This window comes from Copadichromis virginalis, linkage group LG4 (assembly GCF_057382275.1).
Source record: "Copadichromis virginalis isolate Kocher_CV1m ecotype Utaka linkage group LG4, C_Virginalis_male_GT1.1, whole genome shotgun sequence".
Lineage (NCBI taxonomy): Eukaryota > Metazoa > Chordata > Actinopteri > Cichliformes > Cichlidae > Copadichromis > Copadichromis virginalis.
In genome coordinates this window covers 25,078,249-25,098,293 of record NC_140621.1, presented here as the reverse complement: position 1 = coordinate 25,098,293, position 20,045 = coordinate 25,078,249, and the positions used below count along the sequence as shown (strand labels likewise).

The 20,045-nt window shown below is 42.3% G+C and overlaps 1 protein-coding gene across 1 annotated transcript; it reads right to left on the bottom strand.

Annotated features, from left to right (window-relative positions):
• Positions 1–2,978: 2,978 nt before the first annotated feature.
• ppap2d (phosphatidic acid phosphatase type 2D) lies at positions 2,979–19,148 on the bottom strand. Its single transcript, XM_085454449.1, has 6 exons — positions 18,505–19,148; positions 8,418–8,575; positions 7,953–8,242; positions 7,793–7,850; positions 4,741–4,917; positions 2,979–4,523 (listed from the first exon to the last, which is right to left on the bottom strand). Exons 1-6 carry the CDS (start codon positions 18,710–18,712, stop codon positions 4,419–4,421), a joined length of 996 nt encoding a protein of 331 aa, XP_085310575.1. The 5' UTR covers positions 18,713–19,148; the 3' UTR covers positions 2,979–4,418.
• Between the last annotated feature and the right edge of the window lie 897 nt (positions 19,149–20,045).

Sequence of the window (20,045 nt, the reverse complement as noted above, 5' to 3'; positions counted from 1 at the left end):
CACTCACTTAGCATCCCTCATTCTTCAGGCTGCAAAACAAAACGGTTGGCTATCTCTATTGACAACAGGTCTTGTCTCGACCCTGTTAGATAAGTTTGTTTTATTGGAGAATGTTTTGTCAAAGTCCACCCGGCTTGTTATGACTGTGAGCTAGATTTTTACATGTCAGATTTATCCATCTAGAATGGGCATGTACTTTAGGTTTGTTTTATAGATGACACAGATAATGAGAAACAAGTAGATCCCTGGCTGAAGACTCCTCCACCTCAGAAAAGAGAAGCTCCAGGTAACCAAGGGCATCCTAAGCTTAACACTAAAATGAAATCAACACACATTACGATGGGTGGCCTTTCCGATGTGTTGTGCTCTTTTAACTCTTCCTTGCTTTTGCGAAGACAATAATATGACCTTTAAAATGGTAAATAGTGGCTTAAGGGCAAGTTATAAGCTATGCGTATAATAATGCAGAGACCACATTGCTGCTTTTGAACAAATATACGTATGAGGAATCCCGTGTTCATTTATTATTTAGCAAAGCTAACAGGAAAAAAGGGTCTCAGTAGGCAGGAGCTTGTTTTTTGACTCTCTTTTAATAGAGCCCTTTATAAAAGTCTCCATGTGTGGTTACCAGTTCATATAAGCTTCAAAAAATAGTGAATCTGAGCTCCAGTGCTGTATAGTTAGGTGCATAACAGTGCCAGGATGTGACAAGGGGTGCTATCTTCATCAGCCGCCACGATTACGCTGATCTCGTCAGATATTCCATGCCTTATCTATGTGTACATATGTGCCTGACTGATAAATAAGGTATGCATTTTGCTTTCATGCATCAAAGGGAATGCACACTAACATAGGTTTTCCCATTTGGGAGTGATTGCACCCAGCTGTCCACCTGTAGGTCCTCATTAGTACTTTGTGGATCAGTTTAAGTGTTGATTTCTTAGCTCACTCAGTGAGTCAACGTGGCTGGGCACATCTTAATCCCTGAGGAGCACAGAGAGAGAGGGAGAAGAGAGGAGAAGCAAGACAATTTATCTAAGTGGGAACAGGCAAAGTAATGTTTTTCATAAACTCACATCAGGACACGATGTGCCTAATGGCTACAGCTTGTGCATTCACTCACTGTCATTACTATAGGAGATTTAAAAATGCGCATAGCAGTGAGGCTGGGGGGAGCAGGCCTGAACTCAAGCACACTAAAGAGCCCATTAATCCTTTTTAATTCTATTAAGAATTGGACTACAGCTGGATAAGAGGCCAGCGGAGTTCCAGAGACTAAGTGGGTAATGCCTCGGAGACGTATGGTAAATACTTAACGAAAACTCCTATGCAAGGAAATTTCTTTTCCTCTTTACAAACAGTTAAGTCAATTTTCACTCCTAAGCAGCTTTTACTTTGTAGTAAACAAAGACAGGTTACATTAGTTCTGTGAAAAGAGATATTTCGTATCTCCATTAGGCGCCAAGGGCTATTTCATCACTTCAAATATGGGCCCATAAAATTTGGATAATCTACAAATTTCTTGACGATGTTATCGTTGTCAGAAAAAAAACAAATATGATAACTTTACTCCCACGTGTACTCTATTCCTCTCACACAAAGAGATACGCAGGTGAGCTACGTGCCTTCCACAGCACGCTTATCTCTGTGTTGCTGAGAATCAGCACCGCCATCCGCACTGCTATTTTTGCTCCCGTCCAATTTCACAAAAATCAGAATCTTATCAAGGAATTGCCCAAAGTTAAGTATGAGGAAGAAGGAAAAAGTGGTTTTAATTTTCTTTCACAGTCAAGCGTGTGGACAATAATGGCTTTCACCTGTTGAGATAACAGTACAAATACCACGGCCAGTCGAAATGAACAGTGCTGACCTACTGTGTGCACAATTGCGGCAGTGCAAATAGTGAGGCCCTTCTGACCGGACCTCAGTAATGTGAACACAGAGAGGAGTCTGCCTCTGCTTGTTGACTCCCATTCATTTCCATTAGGGCTGAAGGGTTACCGAGGAGCAGGCCAGTAACAGTGTAAACGAGATGTCATGTTTGACAGGGCGTGTAAGCTCAGCTCGGTCACACACACCTAAACGTTAGACAATAACAAGTAGTGAGGCAGACAGACAAGGAGCTGTCACAATACCACAGCCATATATGTATTGCTCAGGAATAAAACGAGGCTTCTCAGTTACAGTCCTATAAAACAAAACAGGCCTGAAAAACGGGATCACATTTGTTCCCACCCTGATGCCCACAACCATTACCCTTACTCTCCCCAATCTACCAGCCCATCTGTTCTGCCAACTGCTCCGTTACGCTTCCCCCTCATTACTGGACCACTTTCCCTGCTCGTCCCCTTACCTTATCGTTATGCACACAGACATTACTGAAGCTCTCGCTTCTTCTCTCTCTCTCTTTTGCCCTCTCTGTCTCATCTGAGCTGCTTTTTTCCCCTCTCTAAGCCTCGAAGTACATTGGAGAAAGAGAGTGAGTGAGTGAGTGAGTGAGTGTGTGTGTGTGTGTGTGTGTGAGTGTGTGAGAGAGAGAAAAAAGAAATCAAAGAAAATGCCTCAGACGCCCTGACCTGTATCTGGCTAAGCATCTCCATGGTAGCATGACCCCCCGAAACAGCCCATCATGCTCCACTGCACTTGAAAAGGACCGAGTGCAGAGAAGGGGCAGAACGAGGAAGGGTGTGAAGGAGGAGAGAGAGATGAAGGAAACTACGAGGGCACTGGAGTGGAAGCTTCAAAACCCCACATGGTTAAATCACTTTTTCTGTTAAATGTTTGTTTTATTTTAGCTCAAGATTTCCTCACCTCCACACCATGTTTGGTATCCCCCGCGTAAATAATGAATGCCCATATGAGGAAAAGGCTAAATGGCTTTTTTTTAAAAACACTGATACATTGACGTTCAGTATGTGTAGGTGTGCTAGGCACTTTTCAGTCTGCCGAAGCTAAACATGAAAAAAAGACAGAAGAACTTTGAAACATTCAACATTCGATGGTTTAATGGTTTGGTTTTCTTTTGAGTACAGTGGTTATTTCTGCCGCTGTGGCATTCACAGACAAATCAAACAAACAAAAATATCTGGGAACACAAAAATATATATAGCTTTCTGATAACATCTGTGGCTCAGTCTAGTAGTTACAACAGGTACAAGAGAAACTCTCTGTACCCGATCGACAAAAACGTAAATACAAACACTTACATAAACATGTAAAAACGGTCCAAAACTTGAACTAATACTTGAAATTCTGTGGTTCTGCGGTTTATAAAATGAAATTGCTATTTACATTCAGTTTGAATAATTATCTTTTCATGAAAAGAATATAGTGTATGAGTCAGACATTAACAAAAATAAACACTGATTATTCAAACTTGTGATAAAATATATAATATTGATTATAATTAGAGGGTTCCACTATGTTCAAGTGCTATTAATAAAGACGCACAGGAGGACCGCTGGGATCGCGGCTGCACAGCTCCTGTCTGAGTGGCATAAATCAAGGTGCAGCTCAAGAGTTTGGAGTCCAGGGACAAAAGGTCAGAGGTTACAAAATTCAGTCAAAACCTCCACCTCTGAGACACAGTCAAAGTGGTTAGTAGCAGGAAAGTGGCAGTGAATGGGAAGAGAAATTACCTGGTCAGATTGCTCCCAGTCACTGACTTGGTTACTCAAAAGAGAAAGATGGCATTCTATCACAGCTCAAACATTGTTGTCCTTTGCTTACATGTGTTTTATCATGTAGTCACAGTGGTGTAGGGTCGACTTTTTAGGTTAGTGGCACGTCGTGCGACTGAAGGCAAAGATCGTTAGGAAGCCTGTGCTTGTTCCGTCACTTTGCACAGAGCTGTCTTTACATCTGAGGTCCGATGGTCTCAGTTAACAGCTGCTGGCTCATGTTTTCCAAGCTGAGCAAGGAATCAAAAACCAAAAACCGAGGCTGGTATTTTCTCATCTCTAACCCGTGACCAAAGGGTGACTGGCTCGGCTTTGAAAGCTAAGCAAACGCACTTGCCAAAGCCCTCCATACCAGAAGAAAACAAACTAGCTTTCAACTTTAGCAGCTTCTACAACTTATCTTGAAAAATAAACACTTTTAATCTTTTTTCATATATAAAAAAATATTTCTAATATTACCACAAAGTTTGTTCCACTGGACGGGTTTGACTTGTAGTCTTGTTGCATTTATCTTATGTCTATATGTGTTAGATGACTGTATGTTTGCGTGTATATCAATATACCAAAAGTATAAGCAGGTTAGATTGTACTCTCAATATTTTCTTAGAATGATATCCTTTCTTCTAAACTAGTTCCTCAGTTCTTTGTGCTCCTCACCTGTGCTATCTACTGCTCTCCCTGTATTTCTGCAGTTCACTTCTCTGATCCTCCGATTCCTGAAATGACTGCATGCACCTGCTAACAGACAGTTTGCTGGCTGGACAGTGGACTCTCCAGGGACATGCTAGTGGGAGACCCGTCTGGGCGGGCGCAGGGCTTAAACATGGTGGAGATATAGAAGGCCTGCAGGCACAGACAAAAAAAAAACAATTGTCAGGAAAGACACGCAGACCACACATGCTGTCAATCACTCACTGTTTATAAACAGAGAGTGGAAATTGAGGGAGAAAGCATAGTGTTTGAGCTAACACAGTCAGCAGAAAGCAGCGAGAAACAAACCCTGCGAGGAAAAGGATAACTGGTATTCAGGCTATTTAGACAACAGTGAATTTTAACATACCACCCAGTATGCGGTGAGCCCTCCTTGAATAAAGCCTGTAAGGACGTCAGTGGGATGGTGACGGTAGTCTGAGATGCGGCTCAATCCGGTGTAGACAGCGATCATTACTAAGAAGAACTGTATAAGTGGGCGCAATAGCCGAGCTCCTCGCCACGACAGCCGTGCCTGCAGGTAGAACTGCAAAAAAAGAAGATAAATACCATTATTATTTTCACTACTAAGTGAATATATGGCTATGGGCACTTATGTGCTAATGTATGCCCCCACAAACATAAATTTATGGTTATGTCTAATGACTGAAGTTCTATAAACTAAGTGGAACATGAACATCCATTTAATCTGCTGCCCAGAGGGGGGAAGAGAAGTTTGGCATGGTTTCATTAGCACTTTTTAAACCCAACTTCCTGCTTTTGTTCATCCTCATCCCGTACATCAGCGCTACAGTACAGAGGTCCTGTTTGTGTGCGTGAAAATGGGGTCACAGGTCGAGCTGAATGCAGATGCAGGGCTCGCTTTATGAGGTGGCTGGAGGTATGTCTGAGTCAAACAGCCGCTGGGGAGCATGTGGTCTACATTACTGCTGGCAAGCCGATCCTCGCTGTCTCTCCTTTTCCTATCTTAACTGAGAACAGGTGTCACTATTCCTGCTGTACACACAAGTAGCTGGCAAGGTCATGGTGGCGTGTAGCTGCAAGTCTGACACATTCTCACTAGGTTGTCTAAGCTCTGTCAAATAATTTGTAAGCAGCAACTTCTGTGTGTGCGTGCTTGTGTGGAGAAAAAAAACACTAGGTTTTTGTTTTAGTCACGCCACTTCTTCCTTTCAGTTCGCTACCCTTTCATTCCTCTCAGTCAGTCCCACAATATTCATCCCTTTTTTTCTCTTTTGGTTCAAAAAGGAACATTTTGCTGTGGACTTGTAAAAAAAACTGTGCAGTAATTATGAGCCACCCCTCATTTCTTTATCTTTTGCTAGGTAAAGAAGAAATAGATGTAGTGATTTGTTGAAAGATAAATTGATATTTTCTTTATTATTTTTGAACATAGCCTGAACTCTCTTGGGCAAGCTTCCCTGTAATTTCTTTAAGTAGTCTTCAAGAATAGTTCTCCAGGCATCTTCAAGGATATTCAAAGCTCTTCTGTAGCTGCTGGCTGCCTTTTGTTCTGTTCTCTTATTATTATTTTTTTGATTTGCTCTTGTGAGGTCAGTCTATGACTGACAGTGTTCCATTGTGAATTTTTATATCCAGGTATGGTTTTACTGCACTGCATTGTCACGCTGAAAAATGAAACGACTGCCAATCAGATGCTTCAGAAACAGTATCCAGCGGTGAGTCAAAATCTGACGTACTTTCTTCATTCATATTTCCATCAATGCTGACAAGATCCCCAACGCCACTGGCTGAAATACAGCCTCAAACCATGACAGAGCCTCCACCATGTTTTACAGATAGCTGTAGACACTCACTGTTGAACTTCTCTCCTGACCTTCTCTGTATGTACTCACAATGACTTGAAGACGTGACGTTTTTGTCTAATTTAGCATACTGGAGCATTCTCTTCCCGGTTTCCTTCTTGAAAGCAAACCTTCCACTGAGACTATCTCTAACAAGGTTTCAGCCAACAGTAGGTGGACAGGGCCAGCTGTGTCTCTGAGGTACTGTGTCAGGTCTTTGCTGGATTTTTCCCCCCCCTATTCTTAGGACATGACTTTCAAATACTGCTCATCTGCTGTAGATTTCTTTTAGTTTTTTTAGGCTTGAAACTTCGTATTTTGTCTTCCATTTATCTAGTTTCCTCAAATATTTTAAGGAAACAGTGTACACCATGCACAGATATGTAAAGTTTTTGAGCTAAATGCTCTTTGAGAATCACCTTGTTGGTGCAACCGTTATTTTATCCCTTTCGAACATATTTTCCATAGATTCGGTTAAAGAAATGGGAAGAAATTATGTGTTTTGTCACAGGCCGTTAGTAGCAAAGTACCTAAAAATATAATTTATAATTGGTTATTTGCTAGATTGTGACTAAGATGGGTGTTATGCTTGAACAATTCATAGGTCAGTGTTACAGTAAGTGGTCCGACGAACAACAACAAAAAAATCTTTCCTCTAGTCCCAGACAGATGGACTGAAGTGAAAATGAAAGAAGACTTTCAGAGAGTCTGGAAAACTACTGCTTAAGACAAAACAAAAATAACAACCTGCAAGTCTGGCTCTTTATAACTGAAATATACAGAAATAAGACACAGCACTGTACAAATAGAGAAGGTTTTCTCCTCACTTTGAGTTTTGAAAAGCAACAAATTATTTTCATTCATCTCAGATGAATACAAATATTTATGTCACCTGAAAACCATTAATTAGCAGCTTGCGATGATGGTTATGTGAAGTATGTGAACGTTTCATAGACAATAATGTGCTTTTGTCTCCCTCTAACTGTCACTTCTCTCTCACAATGCGCCCATGACTACAGGGCAGTGTGCTGTGAGAAAAAAATGAAGAGATGGGGAGGGAGGCTTGGAGGGTTGAGAGGGTGTCTATTGCTGAAAGAAGCCTGTCGATCTCTCAGCAGGCATATTCAGCTCTCCCCCCTCGACTAAATGAGACCCACAACAAGGCCTCCTCTGTCTGTGGAGTCTCTTCATCTATTCATGTTCCCTGTGGAAAACATTCTCCCTCATTCTCTACCCCACTCCAAATCCTCCTCCTCCCTATCTTTCTGTCTCACCAGCCCTTTTGGTTGGAAGCTGGCTGCCTGTAGAGAATTGGTTCTCTCAAAGATCGGGAACCGTGAATGTATTTAACAGCACATGGCTTGGTGTGTCTTTCCACATGTTCAATTAGCATTGTTCTCGGCCTCTAGGGGCTGGTGTTGTCTTTAAAAACTGAAAACAAAGCAAGAACTGTAATCTTCCTCTGATACTATAAACACTGGGGTGAATACAGTAATTACACAATATGAGCTCAGGTGTATGTAGAGGTCAACTTTCCAGATTTGTTCGCCGATAGACTGGGTGTGTTTGTTTGTTTGTGAAGCAAAGGTGACTTACTGCCAGATAAAGCATTGTGTACATCGCGAAGGAAGCATGGCCGGAAAAGAAGGACTTCCTGAAAGAGAAGATCCATAAACGCAGCCAAATGTTACACATTAACTTGGGTTTCTGTATACAGCACCCTGAGAAAGCAGATAATTGCACATAAACCACACACCTTGCCTCCTCCTCCAACTTCTTCTCCGCACTGCAGACTATGGACTCTGCAGGGACATAGATGCCTTCCTTGCAGTTAATGGATGCATATGTGATGTTGCACACATCCAGGAAGTTGGGTCTCAGGCGACCTACGCTTAGCTTGGCCATGTTGGTGAGAGACTGACCAATACAACAGCCAAACAGGAAGCTTCCCAGTTCCTTGTACAGGCATGACACATAGCAGTTTCTAACAAAAGCTCGTGAGTGCACACCTCGGAAACGCACACGATAGCATTCACCTACAGCGATCTGAAAGAAACAAAGACAGGAGACAACTTTTAACTTGCCATACTGCCCGGCTGAACAAATACTGTGAAAGTATGTTTGTTTTACTTTTAAGCAAACACAAGCACATTTACACTATAAGAAGATGATGATAGCTTTAACTCACTGTCCTTACACATAACATCAATTACTGTCTTACCGCTACACCAGTGATGGCGATGCCACCAGCGATGAGCAGGCTGTCGGGGATGGCCTCGGTCGTTATGTTGGGATAAGTGATGCTGGGGTCTCCGCAGAAAAAGCCTCGTTTGTAGGGAGTCACAAACTTCATCTCGCATGCAAAAAATGGGATGGAGGCTGTGGGGGTCGGGGGGGGAGAAAGGGAGTGGAGGCAGACAAAAAAACAAAACAAAAGATGGCTTGATGAATATCTATGATGTGGTCTGTGTAACAACGATGACAAATAAAAGAGACAGCGCGATACATGGACAACGGTACTGTCTACTCATATGAAAATGGCCTAACATAATAAAGGGGGGTAGCATTAAAGCGTCAGTCATTTGGTGATATGAGTTCCAGATTCCTGGGGATCAGGGAATTCCACACATAGCTGCTTTCAACATGGGAGCAGGGAGAAGGAGAAGGCTGACAGACATGAAAAGATGTGAAAAAATGGAGGCAGCATGACAGTGGAGAATTCAGATGAGGAAGGAGGAAGAAGTTATTGAGAGCACAAAAACATCAGTGTGCTCAAAGAACACAATAAAGTCACTGTGTATTGTTAAACAAGTATGTTTTCTTCAAGCCAAAAGCAGTGACTCACAGTTTAATCCATCTTAACTTATATTAACAGCTGTCTCACATTCTGTTTACTGCCTGGTCACTAATTATAAGAATTTACGCTATCAGGTGAAAGTGGCCAAGGTCTGGTTTGCTTAGGTAAACATCACCACGCAGTCTCATGATCAAAGTTCACTGGGGAAAATTAGCGTTTTAACCAGTTTTTAATGACGAATTGGAAGGTGGTGATTGTAGCTCCACAAACGAGGGCTGAGCTGCACGGCTTTTGTTCTGCATTGTACTTAACACTAATAGCCAATATCCCTCTAAAGTCCCAGCATGCTCCATTTCTCTGTCCCTTATCCCATGTCCCCTTGTCACCCCATGGAATGCAGCGAGGACATGGGACTAATCATTAACCTCTGTGCCTTTCCCTATCATCCCAGGCCTGCTTGTTGGTTGGAACGCTCCCAGGCCAAAACACTGCTCCTGCCAGAGAATCTCTCAGACTACGTGACTGAAAAGAACACAGGATACACATTTAAAACCAGGCCAGAAGGATTCTCACTCAAACACATAAACAAGGGTCTGAAAACATTCCTTTAATCATGATAAATCACCAAATTTTGAAAGAAAAGAGTGGGAAATGAGTATTTGATGAACAGCAGGTAGCTACAGTTTGTCCACTTTGAGATCTGCCAAAACTGGCTCCGTATCAGCTTTAACCAAACACAGAGTCAACTAAACTCCCATGCTGTTCATTCAACCTTACTGAACTTACTGATAGGCACGGGAGACGTGATTAAGGCTGGGATACAGTAAGACATAGGTCAAATGTGTGTGTGTTAAAAAAAAACTCTGCAGTCAAAGTCAAGCTGCCCTCCCAGAAAGACAAAACAAAGACTAAAAACAAGCTCGCGTCCATGTATTTCATGAGATGTTACGGCAGGGAAGGAGAGAGGGAAACATCCTGTAGACAGATAGCAGAGCCTGTGACGCCAGCACACAGAGCAAACGCCTCACATCTGACCCCAATCTCTCACTCATCCCATCCAGATAACACATGTACAGATTCTTCATATGGAAATTCAGCTCACTGATGTGCCTCATATACCATGTTTTGCTAGTAAAATAATCTATTAGAACTTCTTCTTCTTCTTCTTCTTCTTTCTTGTGGTTATCCTAGTGAGAGTTTACATTAGCTAAGATCAATGGAGTACCTGTGTTTGCTTTTGTGCTAATTGGTAGATAAATAAATAACCTCAATGAGAGTTCATGTTTGCCTTTGTGTTACCTGCATGAAATGCATCTTTTTGAATCACTTGATCATAATACCCCTATGCATGTCATACCCAAGTGGAGACGTGAGGTATTTGATTCCACACCCAGATTTTTTTCTCCAGTACAGTCAGCTCCTCTCAAATAAGTGTTATGCAAAAGCCCCAACATAACAACAACAACAATCCACTAAAATAAAACGCTGATGACATTTTATAAGGACTTTTAAACTGAGAGAGACATGCTGTGTTTGGGAGTAATCAAACACTGATGATACATTTTAGCATTTAATAATGAAACAAATACTTAAAACAACAACAAGTACTATTTTGTGTTGAACAGGGGCTTCTTTTGACCCTTTCTGGTTTCCATATAATCCATTAAAAGCCCCTCATCTGATTCCAGAAATCAGTATTTTGTTGTATTGACACAGAGATAATGGTGAGAAGCTCCATTAAAGTCCAAACACTTATACTGTAAGACTTTTTAAAGGCGAAGGAAGTGTCACGTCAGTCAGAGACGGCTTGTAATGCTTCCCCATTTTTGCATGCAATAATCACTAAACATGACAAAAGTGGTTTAGTGGTTTAAACAGCTCCTTGATAATACCACAAGAGAAAAACTGAGCAAACATACTTGAAACCACATTAGTTATTTAGTTTGTGAACAATCCTAAAGAAATTACAAGCTCCTATGTCACAGTCAACCTCTATGCTTTACAACTACATTCAAAATGTTTTCACAACATGACTGAAAAACACTCCACAGACTCTCACTTCATCTGTCAGGCAGCTGTGAGCCAACCTCTGCACCTGGCCAAGACATGCTCAAAAGAGAGCCAGACCAGGAAGGCCTGCAAGAGCACACAAAAGGAGGCAGAGGAGTGGGCTGGCTCCAAGAGCCAAAATGTGCTGCTCACTGGGCCTAACATTCAAAGCAGGAATGCTTTCAAATAGTCAAAAGGATAGAAAGAAGAAGGGGAAAGAGGAAGGGAGGAAAAGAGGGGATATGTGCCTCTCTCTGAGAAACTGTTCTGGTTCTAATTTACACATCTATGACCACAGCCCAGAATGAGCTCACTGTGAGAGGGGAACAACAACAACCAAAAGCAACAAAATAAAGAAATAAAAAAACAGCAAATGAAAAAAGTGGTTTAAGGAGGAGTGCAAAGAAAAGAGGGCAGATGGTAGGAATTCATCGACATACTTTCAAGTCATGTTGCTCAACATCTACTGATCAATTCATTGTTGGACTGAAAGCTAGGCTGCGATGCATGGCCACAAGGGCGGAGAATTGACAAATGGGTGTGTGGATGTGTGTGTGTGTGGGCAGTAAAACTGGGGTGAGAAAAACTGGAAAGATGGAGCCAAGAGACATGCAGCAAAGGTTCCTCTTTAAAGAACAGCAGACGGAGGCGATTAGTGGTGGTTCTGGAATGTGAGGGTCAGAGATCTGGGCTCTGATGGGACCCGCTCTGTAAACACGACCCCGCCTCAACAGGCAGAATACCCCCCGACACACATACACATTAAAAAAAAAAAAAAAAAACCTCACTGAGATGCAGACAAACCAAATCCACAGCCGCATAGATTAACAAGACAACCAAAACACACCGCAAAAAAAAAAAAAAAAAAAAACACCTGGAAAAAATTAACCAACCATGCCAGAGCCATGAACCACAGAAAAACCCCCTAACGATCCAAAACACAGCCATTAATGCAGACACCACAATCACTATCACAGAGCTAAATTCACTCGTATGGATGCTGCTGCTTCTATCACTAAAAAACAGCCTGTGTATACTCATGGATTAGCATGACATATCCTAAAGCTATCTCCAAGCCACAATAATGGTCATCTGTTTCCATCACACTCAATAATATTTGACTGCACAGGCCTCTTTCTACTTTTGCCCTTTGATAAAGCTAGAGGACAGACTGTTAGTGACCTGTCAACACAGAGCCATGTGGCCTGCAGGACCTGGGACCGGGATGAGCGTGGCCTGTGCAGCACCCTTCACGGGTGGTCCACCCACACTGAGCTCTTCACCAGCTTGCATGTGCCAGGAGATCACAACTAAATTTTAAGGTGCTTATTTACCTTCAAGTCAACCTTTCAAAAATAATAAGCCAGTGAACTGTATCGCGCAGTGTTGGAATTTGAATCTCTGCGAGGTTCATAATCCCCAGTAACAACATTACAAGGAAGCAGCGTGACGGCATTCCTAGTACGCTCATAAATGGCAGTCTGCAGATGGACTGGGTGGGTTTTTGCAATTATTTGTGCAATAATGACTGAAGCCGTCTTCATAAGATCTGTTATTTCATCTAATCCCTTCTCAGTTTGAGATCATTACAGGCAGAGTTGAGAATTTGTACCTGAAACAAAAGACTGTTTTAAAAGTTAGTCCAGAGAGAGTCTGTGCGCCTCACTGCATAATTCTCTATCACACAAAAGAACAAACACACACAGGCAGTTGTACTGTAGGGCAGGTAAGTCAGCAGGTGAATTCATTCGCACCAAGGCTGTGATTATTATTGGCAACCGCGGATGGCAAAAAACTCAATTAAAGTGCAGTGTGTGTATGACAGGTACATCCTGTTCTTCCTTGGTGGCCCAATCCAGGTAAGGGAGGAATGGGGGAAGAGTAAGTGTTAGCCTCCTTACTGACACACACACACCCACACACACTCTTTTACTTTCCCATAATTGGCTGGATTGTTTTGGGAGATGGGTCTGTTTTGTCTGCCCTGATGGCGTCGACGAGAGATTTTTAAGTGAAGAACAAAGGCGGGCTGAGAAGCCGCAACAGAGTTTTGTTAACCATCTGCTATCATCAACATCTGCTGCAGCTGGACTCCACACACACACACACTGTTTAAGTACACCCACTGCTTCATTTATCAGCCCATACCCAACTCATTAATGTAGGCAAAAACAGGGGCCCCAGAAAGAAACAGTCGACCGCTCAAAGTACCTCGCTGGCCAAAAATGTTAATATTTATGGAGGTTTAATGCACTACATTAATAACTCAACACAGAGCAAATGCAAACCCTACGTCTCCATGACCATGAAAAATAAAACACAATGACGCTTAAAAACTTAGCTTTTTCAACTCCTAACAGTGCACCAGGAGATTTCTTGCCTGCCCTTTCCACTGTTACTGTTGCCACTAGCCAGTAGAGACATGCTTCCCACAGTTGCTTCTGTTCTTGCCACACTTCAGTGCCTTGCTTCCTGGAGCCTGACTCTGGAGTTCAGGGCCGGAGCGGGGAAGTTTGAAGCAGTCTGTCTGTCTGTCTGATTCAGTAAGAACATAAAGAACCCGCCACTGTGGTGCATATCTTGGAAACTTTAAAGAGTTCCCCAGTGGTTTTTGTGGCATGAAGGTAAGGGCGTGCATTGTGAGATGAGAGCTGCCAGTCTGCAATGTGAAAATGACACAGGATTTTGGGTTAGACTGCTGGAGAGGTATTTAGCATGGTACAGCATGATTGCGGTGGCACTCTATGGATGGAAAGAGTTCAAACCTGCAGGGCTGTTTTGTCAGAGTGTTCGGATTTGCAGGGGAATGTGCTGTTAGGACAGTCAGAGCTTGAGATGATTAAGGGAGGATGGTCTCCAGCAGGTGAGATGAGACACACTGATAAAATGTACCCGATGATGGGTAACTATGCAATGGCGCCAAGAGGGAATGTCTAAGTTTTCTTATAGGGAGACAGACAGAAGACAAATCGTTAGTTCTAACAGACGAAAAGGCGGAGTTACAGCCTGTATTCGGAGTCAGGTAGACAGTCTTCTGGTATCCTCTCCAGGCCCATTGGAGCTAATGAGCGCTGAGGATTAGAGCGATACACACATCTTTATTCGCTCATTATAGCTAATACCTATGGACCACCCTGGGCACTTATGGAATCTAGGAGAAGATTACAGCTCTCATTAAAAGTACATTTGAAGCTATCTGCTGTCTGAACATTTCCTATCTGGTTCTGAGTACTACTTCCTCATTGAGACATAAACAGACAGCTGTGTATAGGATCCCTCGAGCAACCAAGGGTTTGACCCCTGACCCCTACTGTAGATTCTGCCTCCTCAGTCTTTCCGGATCTTACTCCCCTCTCCACCCTCGGGGCTTTTCCTTCATTCAAGTTCTTACTTGCCCCTCAGCCTATAGATACGTGGGACTTAGTCGATTCCAGCGTGCTAATGGGTGAAGGAAGATGTACCGAGAAGTGAAGTGAATAGGCCCATGTGGTCTGTCTGAGCAACAGCGCACTTAATGGATTCCTGTAACTCTGCAGCACTGTCAAACGGGAAGGAGATGCATTAATAGACTAAGAGGGGACAGAAAGCGAAATCAGTTCTTCCACTAGCTAATGATTTGACTGAGCCATTTTTAATGGCGCTCCATCTGTCAGCCGCAGACTGACGCCAATGTTTTCCTTAACTTCAGAGAGTCAGGGCCTAAGACACACAGCAAAACAAGACCGGCAAATTTGTCAACAAACAGCAAGCACATGGCAGCTGTAGTAGGGTAGTTAACAGCGATGACTCATACACATACAAAACACCCACACCCACACTTTTACACATACGCACACAATTTAATATTTCGGAGCCTATACACAACTGCACGCTCTGACATGTCAGCCTTTTGCTGCCTGACTCACTTGGCAGCTTTCTCTGCCAAATAAGTATAACCCATAATCCTCTAACAAAAATCTGACACCCGCCCAAAACACATGGAGACGTAAAACACACTCACACGCCTCACTACATCAGTGGGACACCTTTGGTCCCAAAGTAGAGCTCGGCTGAAGAAAAGATAATAAAAAGAGAAGAGGATATAAGCGGATGTAGGGTAGAAAGAGGCAGGCCTTTCAGTATTCAGATCACTTAAGTAGATACCAGTCATCTTGTTCTGGCAAGCTGCTTCATGTCTTGTCACACATACAACAGCAATCAACTGTTTCCAGCTTTCTCTTTCTATTGTACACAAAAACACAATCCATGTAAACTGTATCATTTTAACCACGGCTATGATCTTTTGCATTTCAGGCATGTGTGAAAATGGCATAGCTCTGTAATTAACCTCTAGAGAAAAGTCGTGCCTCATAACATTCTTTATGTTTCACTTATATTGTATGAGCTTTTGTTGTGCAGCAGGCTACTCAAGTGCTGTTTTCATTCAGTTACCCTTAAAGAGAGTTACTTTATTATGGCGATGATAGAGTCAGGGCCACCTGCGCAGGAGGGAAATAGCAGCATAGTCTAGAAGTCTTGTCCCTGCACGCTCGTCAGATATGACAAAAACCTCAAACCTCCTGACATGTGCGTGGCTGGGCTCTACATAGTACATGCAGCCACAGGGTGAAAAATATTGTCATCTCTCTTTGAGTCCCAGTCCCAGCAATAATGCATGCACACACTTTAGCACACAGGCAAAGACTTGAAAACAAATTGCAGTTTGCAAATCACATGGAACTTACTGGCACTGAGCTTAACCAAAACAATCCATCTCTGTCAGGCATCATGTGCATGCCCGAACACCCCCATAATCAACACTATGATATGCAAAGTACAACAATATTAGACAAGCCTGGTGTTGAGAAAGAATCAGGTCAGGTAAACTCAGCCAAAGCCACAGTTAATGAGTTCAATGTCACCACATTCCACAGACAGATTAAAGCTCATTCAACACCACAACATACTAGTTTCACGTTGCCACTTCAAATGTGAATTAAGCCCTAAAGAGACAGCGATAACCTCAGAACATTGCAGAATCCCTCTTCAGCTGATTGCATAAAGAGTGGCGGTGCTTCAGGGCCAAATTCCACTTTTACAGTTGTGAATGAGCCCCTTTAAAGGATGAATAACGCTGGTGGGTCAACTGTCTGAGGGAATCTGATAAAGGCACTTTTAAGGGAAATTTTGATTAGTCAGACATATGAGGGTCAAGAGAAATGAAGGGTCCAATTCATTTCCAACAATTGATGACATTCAATGCCAAATGCCCATAGATGAGTCAATGTCGGGCTTCTGCGAGACAGATAGTCAGGATGGAGTAATCCAATAGCCCATACAGCACTGTATGCAACAATAAGGGGAAATAATGCCTTGTACTGTAAATTACATCTTATTTCAGGACATTTGATTGTTATCTGTGACATATAATAGCTAGTGTTGTGGTCTCACTGTGCTTAATAAAACTGAAAAAAAAAAAAAAGACTCTACTTCTCAAAATCAGTAAGATAAATCTCTTTAATCACAAACTCTAATACCTTGTGCCTTTGCATTATTACTGCAAGTCATTATTTGAAAACGTGTAACAGTATGTTCTCAGACACGTTTGCTGCCAAAGTGTACCAGGAACATATCAAAGAATCAAATCAAACCGGGACTTTAGAGATTGCTGAGCTTTGACTTGAACGTTTTAGTCCAACAAACTTTATAAATCCGCTCAGCTGTGTTCAGCTTGATGCCCAGCAACACAGGCTCAGAACTGTTATCGGTTCAGACCGGGGCTAAGAAGGGTCAGAGCACACAGTTTTTTGAGAAAGCTAGTGGCGTGCTTGGTTTATGTCTTAGGGGAAGAACTGAGAGAGCCCATTTCCTATACTTTCCTGACTGATGCTCAGTTGCTAGCCACTTCCTAAACCCAGAACAAAGCTGCAGAAAAGTGCACAAACTAAACAGCTAATAGTATACCTGCAGGGGTTAAGAATAACATAGTACAGAATAGAAAAGTGACTACCTCGACCTGTCATCGAGTTTGCCAGGCTACTTCCTAAGATTTAACGGCCAAGCCTGAGACCTGTCGGTCTGCCTAGACGGGTTCTGCCTTCAGTTGCAGCTGAAACACTAATTCACACAACACTGGTGCTCCCGTCCCTTTCGCAGTCATGTGAGATGACGGCATGGAATTTATGAATTATGTATTATTACACAAACAAACAAACTCTGTGTACAAATTTTAGGAGGATTTCTACTAATAGAAAGGGGCTGAAGTACAGTTAATGAAACAATTACAAGCAAAAATACCTTTCTGAGGTATTTTACAAATTTCAGGTAGAAGTAGAACTCTTTTTTTTCTTCCTTTAACTTTTCTATATTCCCTATACCCTTTGTGGCTTAGCACTGGCCCTGAAAACAACACAGAAGCATTAAAGTCCTTAGATATGGTTCATTGCATCATTAGAAGAAAAAACATGTGATTCGGTTCTACTATCTTTAAAAAGGTGGCACTAAAATCAGGCCTAAAGCACATGTCAACATGCATAACAACCTTTTACTTTGATTCTGAACAATTATAACTCTTCAACTTGAGTGTTTGAGGTTCTGTTTGTTCTGCTGCATTGCAAGTTCAATCTCACGCTGGCCATAATAAGTAGATTTTAAGAATACACTGAGAGAGTATTCGACCAATCTTAAAGCACTTGGAAGAACAGAATGACAATTTGTTTCCCTTTTACTGAATGAAAGCAATCTGGACAATCACGTTATAGCCTGAGTTAGTGACTATTACTGCTTTTATCGTTTATTTGATATGAATCTACTGCCAGTTTGTTTTTCTCCATAATAAGTTAACTTTTTTGGGTTGTGATTAGTATCTCCGTTGGCTCTCATTTCTGTGTTGATTGTGGCCTTGGCAGTTTTTGTTTCTTGATGTGAAGCTTGCTAGTTATATAAGCAAGGCTTCTGTGCACACTGTGGTGAATTATTGGCTACAAACAGTAAGCTAACCCTGAGAGAGGCTAAAGAGCTCTGCATAGAGGTAATTCAGCACCAGATCATACGCACGGGGCACGTTTTTATCCTTATTCCCACGTTCTTCTCCCGGGAAATTTGAGAGTTACCATGGGAACTGATGAATTCCCGGGACAACTCAGCTGCTGCCAGCTGAGCCCCCACCCACATTTTCCCCGGTTCTTCCCTCCCTCCTGCCCCCACGTGCATGTAGAGGGGACCGAGCTGAAGTTTTCTGCTCCAGTCTGAGCAGTTTCCACTTGACTTCTGGAAAAATGCTTTGCAGCTTCGTTAACTTTAACAAATCCCAATCCAGCGTTGGATAGTTTGTGCTTTTTTGCCCCTTGTCTGAAACCAACTTTGTTTATGACATTAGGGAAAAAGCAAATACAGAATTCAAGAGTCATTAAAACACTGATCTAGGTATTTAAAGATTTAAAATAGTACACTTGTTAAGTGAAATAGTAACACAAATTCTTACCAATACAAAGGCACAACACATCCAAACAAACAAGCATCTTCCTCTTGGTGCAAAACGAGCTTTCCACCTCAGGTTGGGTGAGGAATTGTTTCCCAGCTCCGTTCTCCCTCCCTTCCCCGGATCCTCCGCTGTCAGCTAACCGCCGCTGGAGCTCCTCATCCTGGGGGAGCATGCTGCTGTGAGTACCGGTGGAATTTAACTTCTGCATGTCTCTGGCTGGTTAAAAGTTAATGACAACTTGTTCGAATGTGGTTCCAGTAAGTCCTTTACGTTTGTAGTGGCTGGCAAACGATGAAAATCCCAAAAACTTTAAGTCCATCCGTCGTCGGTGCGCCAAATCATGTCAACTAAAGTTTGACAGCAGGAGACCCTGGTCAAGCAACCGGCCGCGAGGTGAGGTTACGTCGGTCATCCAAAGGCAAGAGAGAGGGGGGGGGGGCGAAGCAAGGCAGGAGAAAACCAGACAGAGGAAAACAAGCATCCGACTAAACCGAGTCACAACAAACTTCTACCGCTGGAGCGTGCTCTACAGACTACTTTGAAACGTCCCGAGCGAAACATGTATGCAGCAGCGCACATTAATGGAACTTCAAAATAAACCCCGTGACTGCTCCTCCTATCCCAAGTCGAGTAGTGCTGATGCGTTTAAGTTGGTTATTTCCGGTATGTGGTAGTGGGTTTGACTTTACGCATTTTGTTGGGGCAAGGAAAAAAAAACTTAGAAAATCAATATGTAACGATCAGACTGGAGCTTGCTAACAAGTTCGATCCATTTGACCTCATGACCGGGTACATGTCCATGCCTTAAACTGCCTCGCCAGTGTCAGGACGTGTCCCACATACAACTTCTGGAGTTCAGAGGACATGTGGGTTGTTGTTGTTTTTTTTTAAGAGTTTGTTGTTCAGAAATTTTACACAATCAAAACAACAAACCAAAACCAAACGAAACGAGGGTATAAATACATTCCATAATAATGATGTGTAGTGTGTCCTTGTAGAAAGTAATCTTATATCCTTTGTTGTGATGACTTTTTAATGGCATTTTTATTGCACTGAGCCTTATGCCTTAATGGGCACACGACTTCCTCACTATACAGCTAATTTAATTTCCATAATATTGACTGCTGCTTGATTGTCTGCCAGACCACTCAATAAAACAATCTGAAAGCGTGATATAAGTCTAGTCTTTGCCCCACTGGCATAAGGGCTTTATGAAATATCATGATATTTCATTTGTTAATCCAAAGCTGTATAGGTCATTTGATTCCTTTCGTTATTAAAGCTTTTGTTCGTTGGAGGTATCCTGCCACCTGCTGTAAAGATTAAAGTACTACTGCTTCGCCTCTGAAAAGTTCATCAGCTTTTTTAAATTGATACTTTAAGCTATTCATCCATCTGCTGATGCTCAAGCTGTTATTTCTATTATGAATTATTCGTCTACCTTATTCATTAGTTATTAGGCTTTGAATGGCCAAAAGCACCTATTGTAATTTCCCATCTAATATTCAAAATCTCTCATTTTCTATAGCGCAAACGACCAT

Coding starts and splice junctions, on each gene's coding strand:
- ppap2d (XM_085454449.1), bottom strand. CDS start 18,712: ATGCAGAAGTTAAATTCCACCGGTACTCACAGCAGCATGCTCCCCCAG. Junction 7,851..7,952: donor AAGTTGGAGGAGGAGGCAAG/GTGTGTGGTTTA, acceptor CTTCTCTTTCAG/GAAGTCCTTCTTTTCCGGCC. Junction 4,918..7,792: donor ACACAATGCTTTATCTGGCA/GTAAGTCACCTT, acceptor CTTTTTTTGCAG/TTCTACCTGCAGGCACGGCT.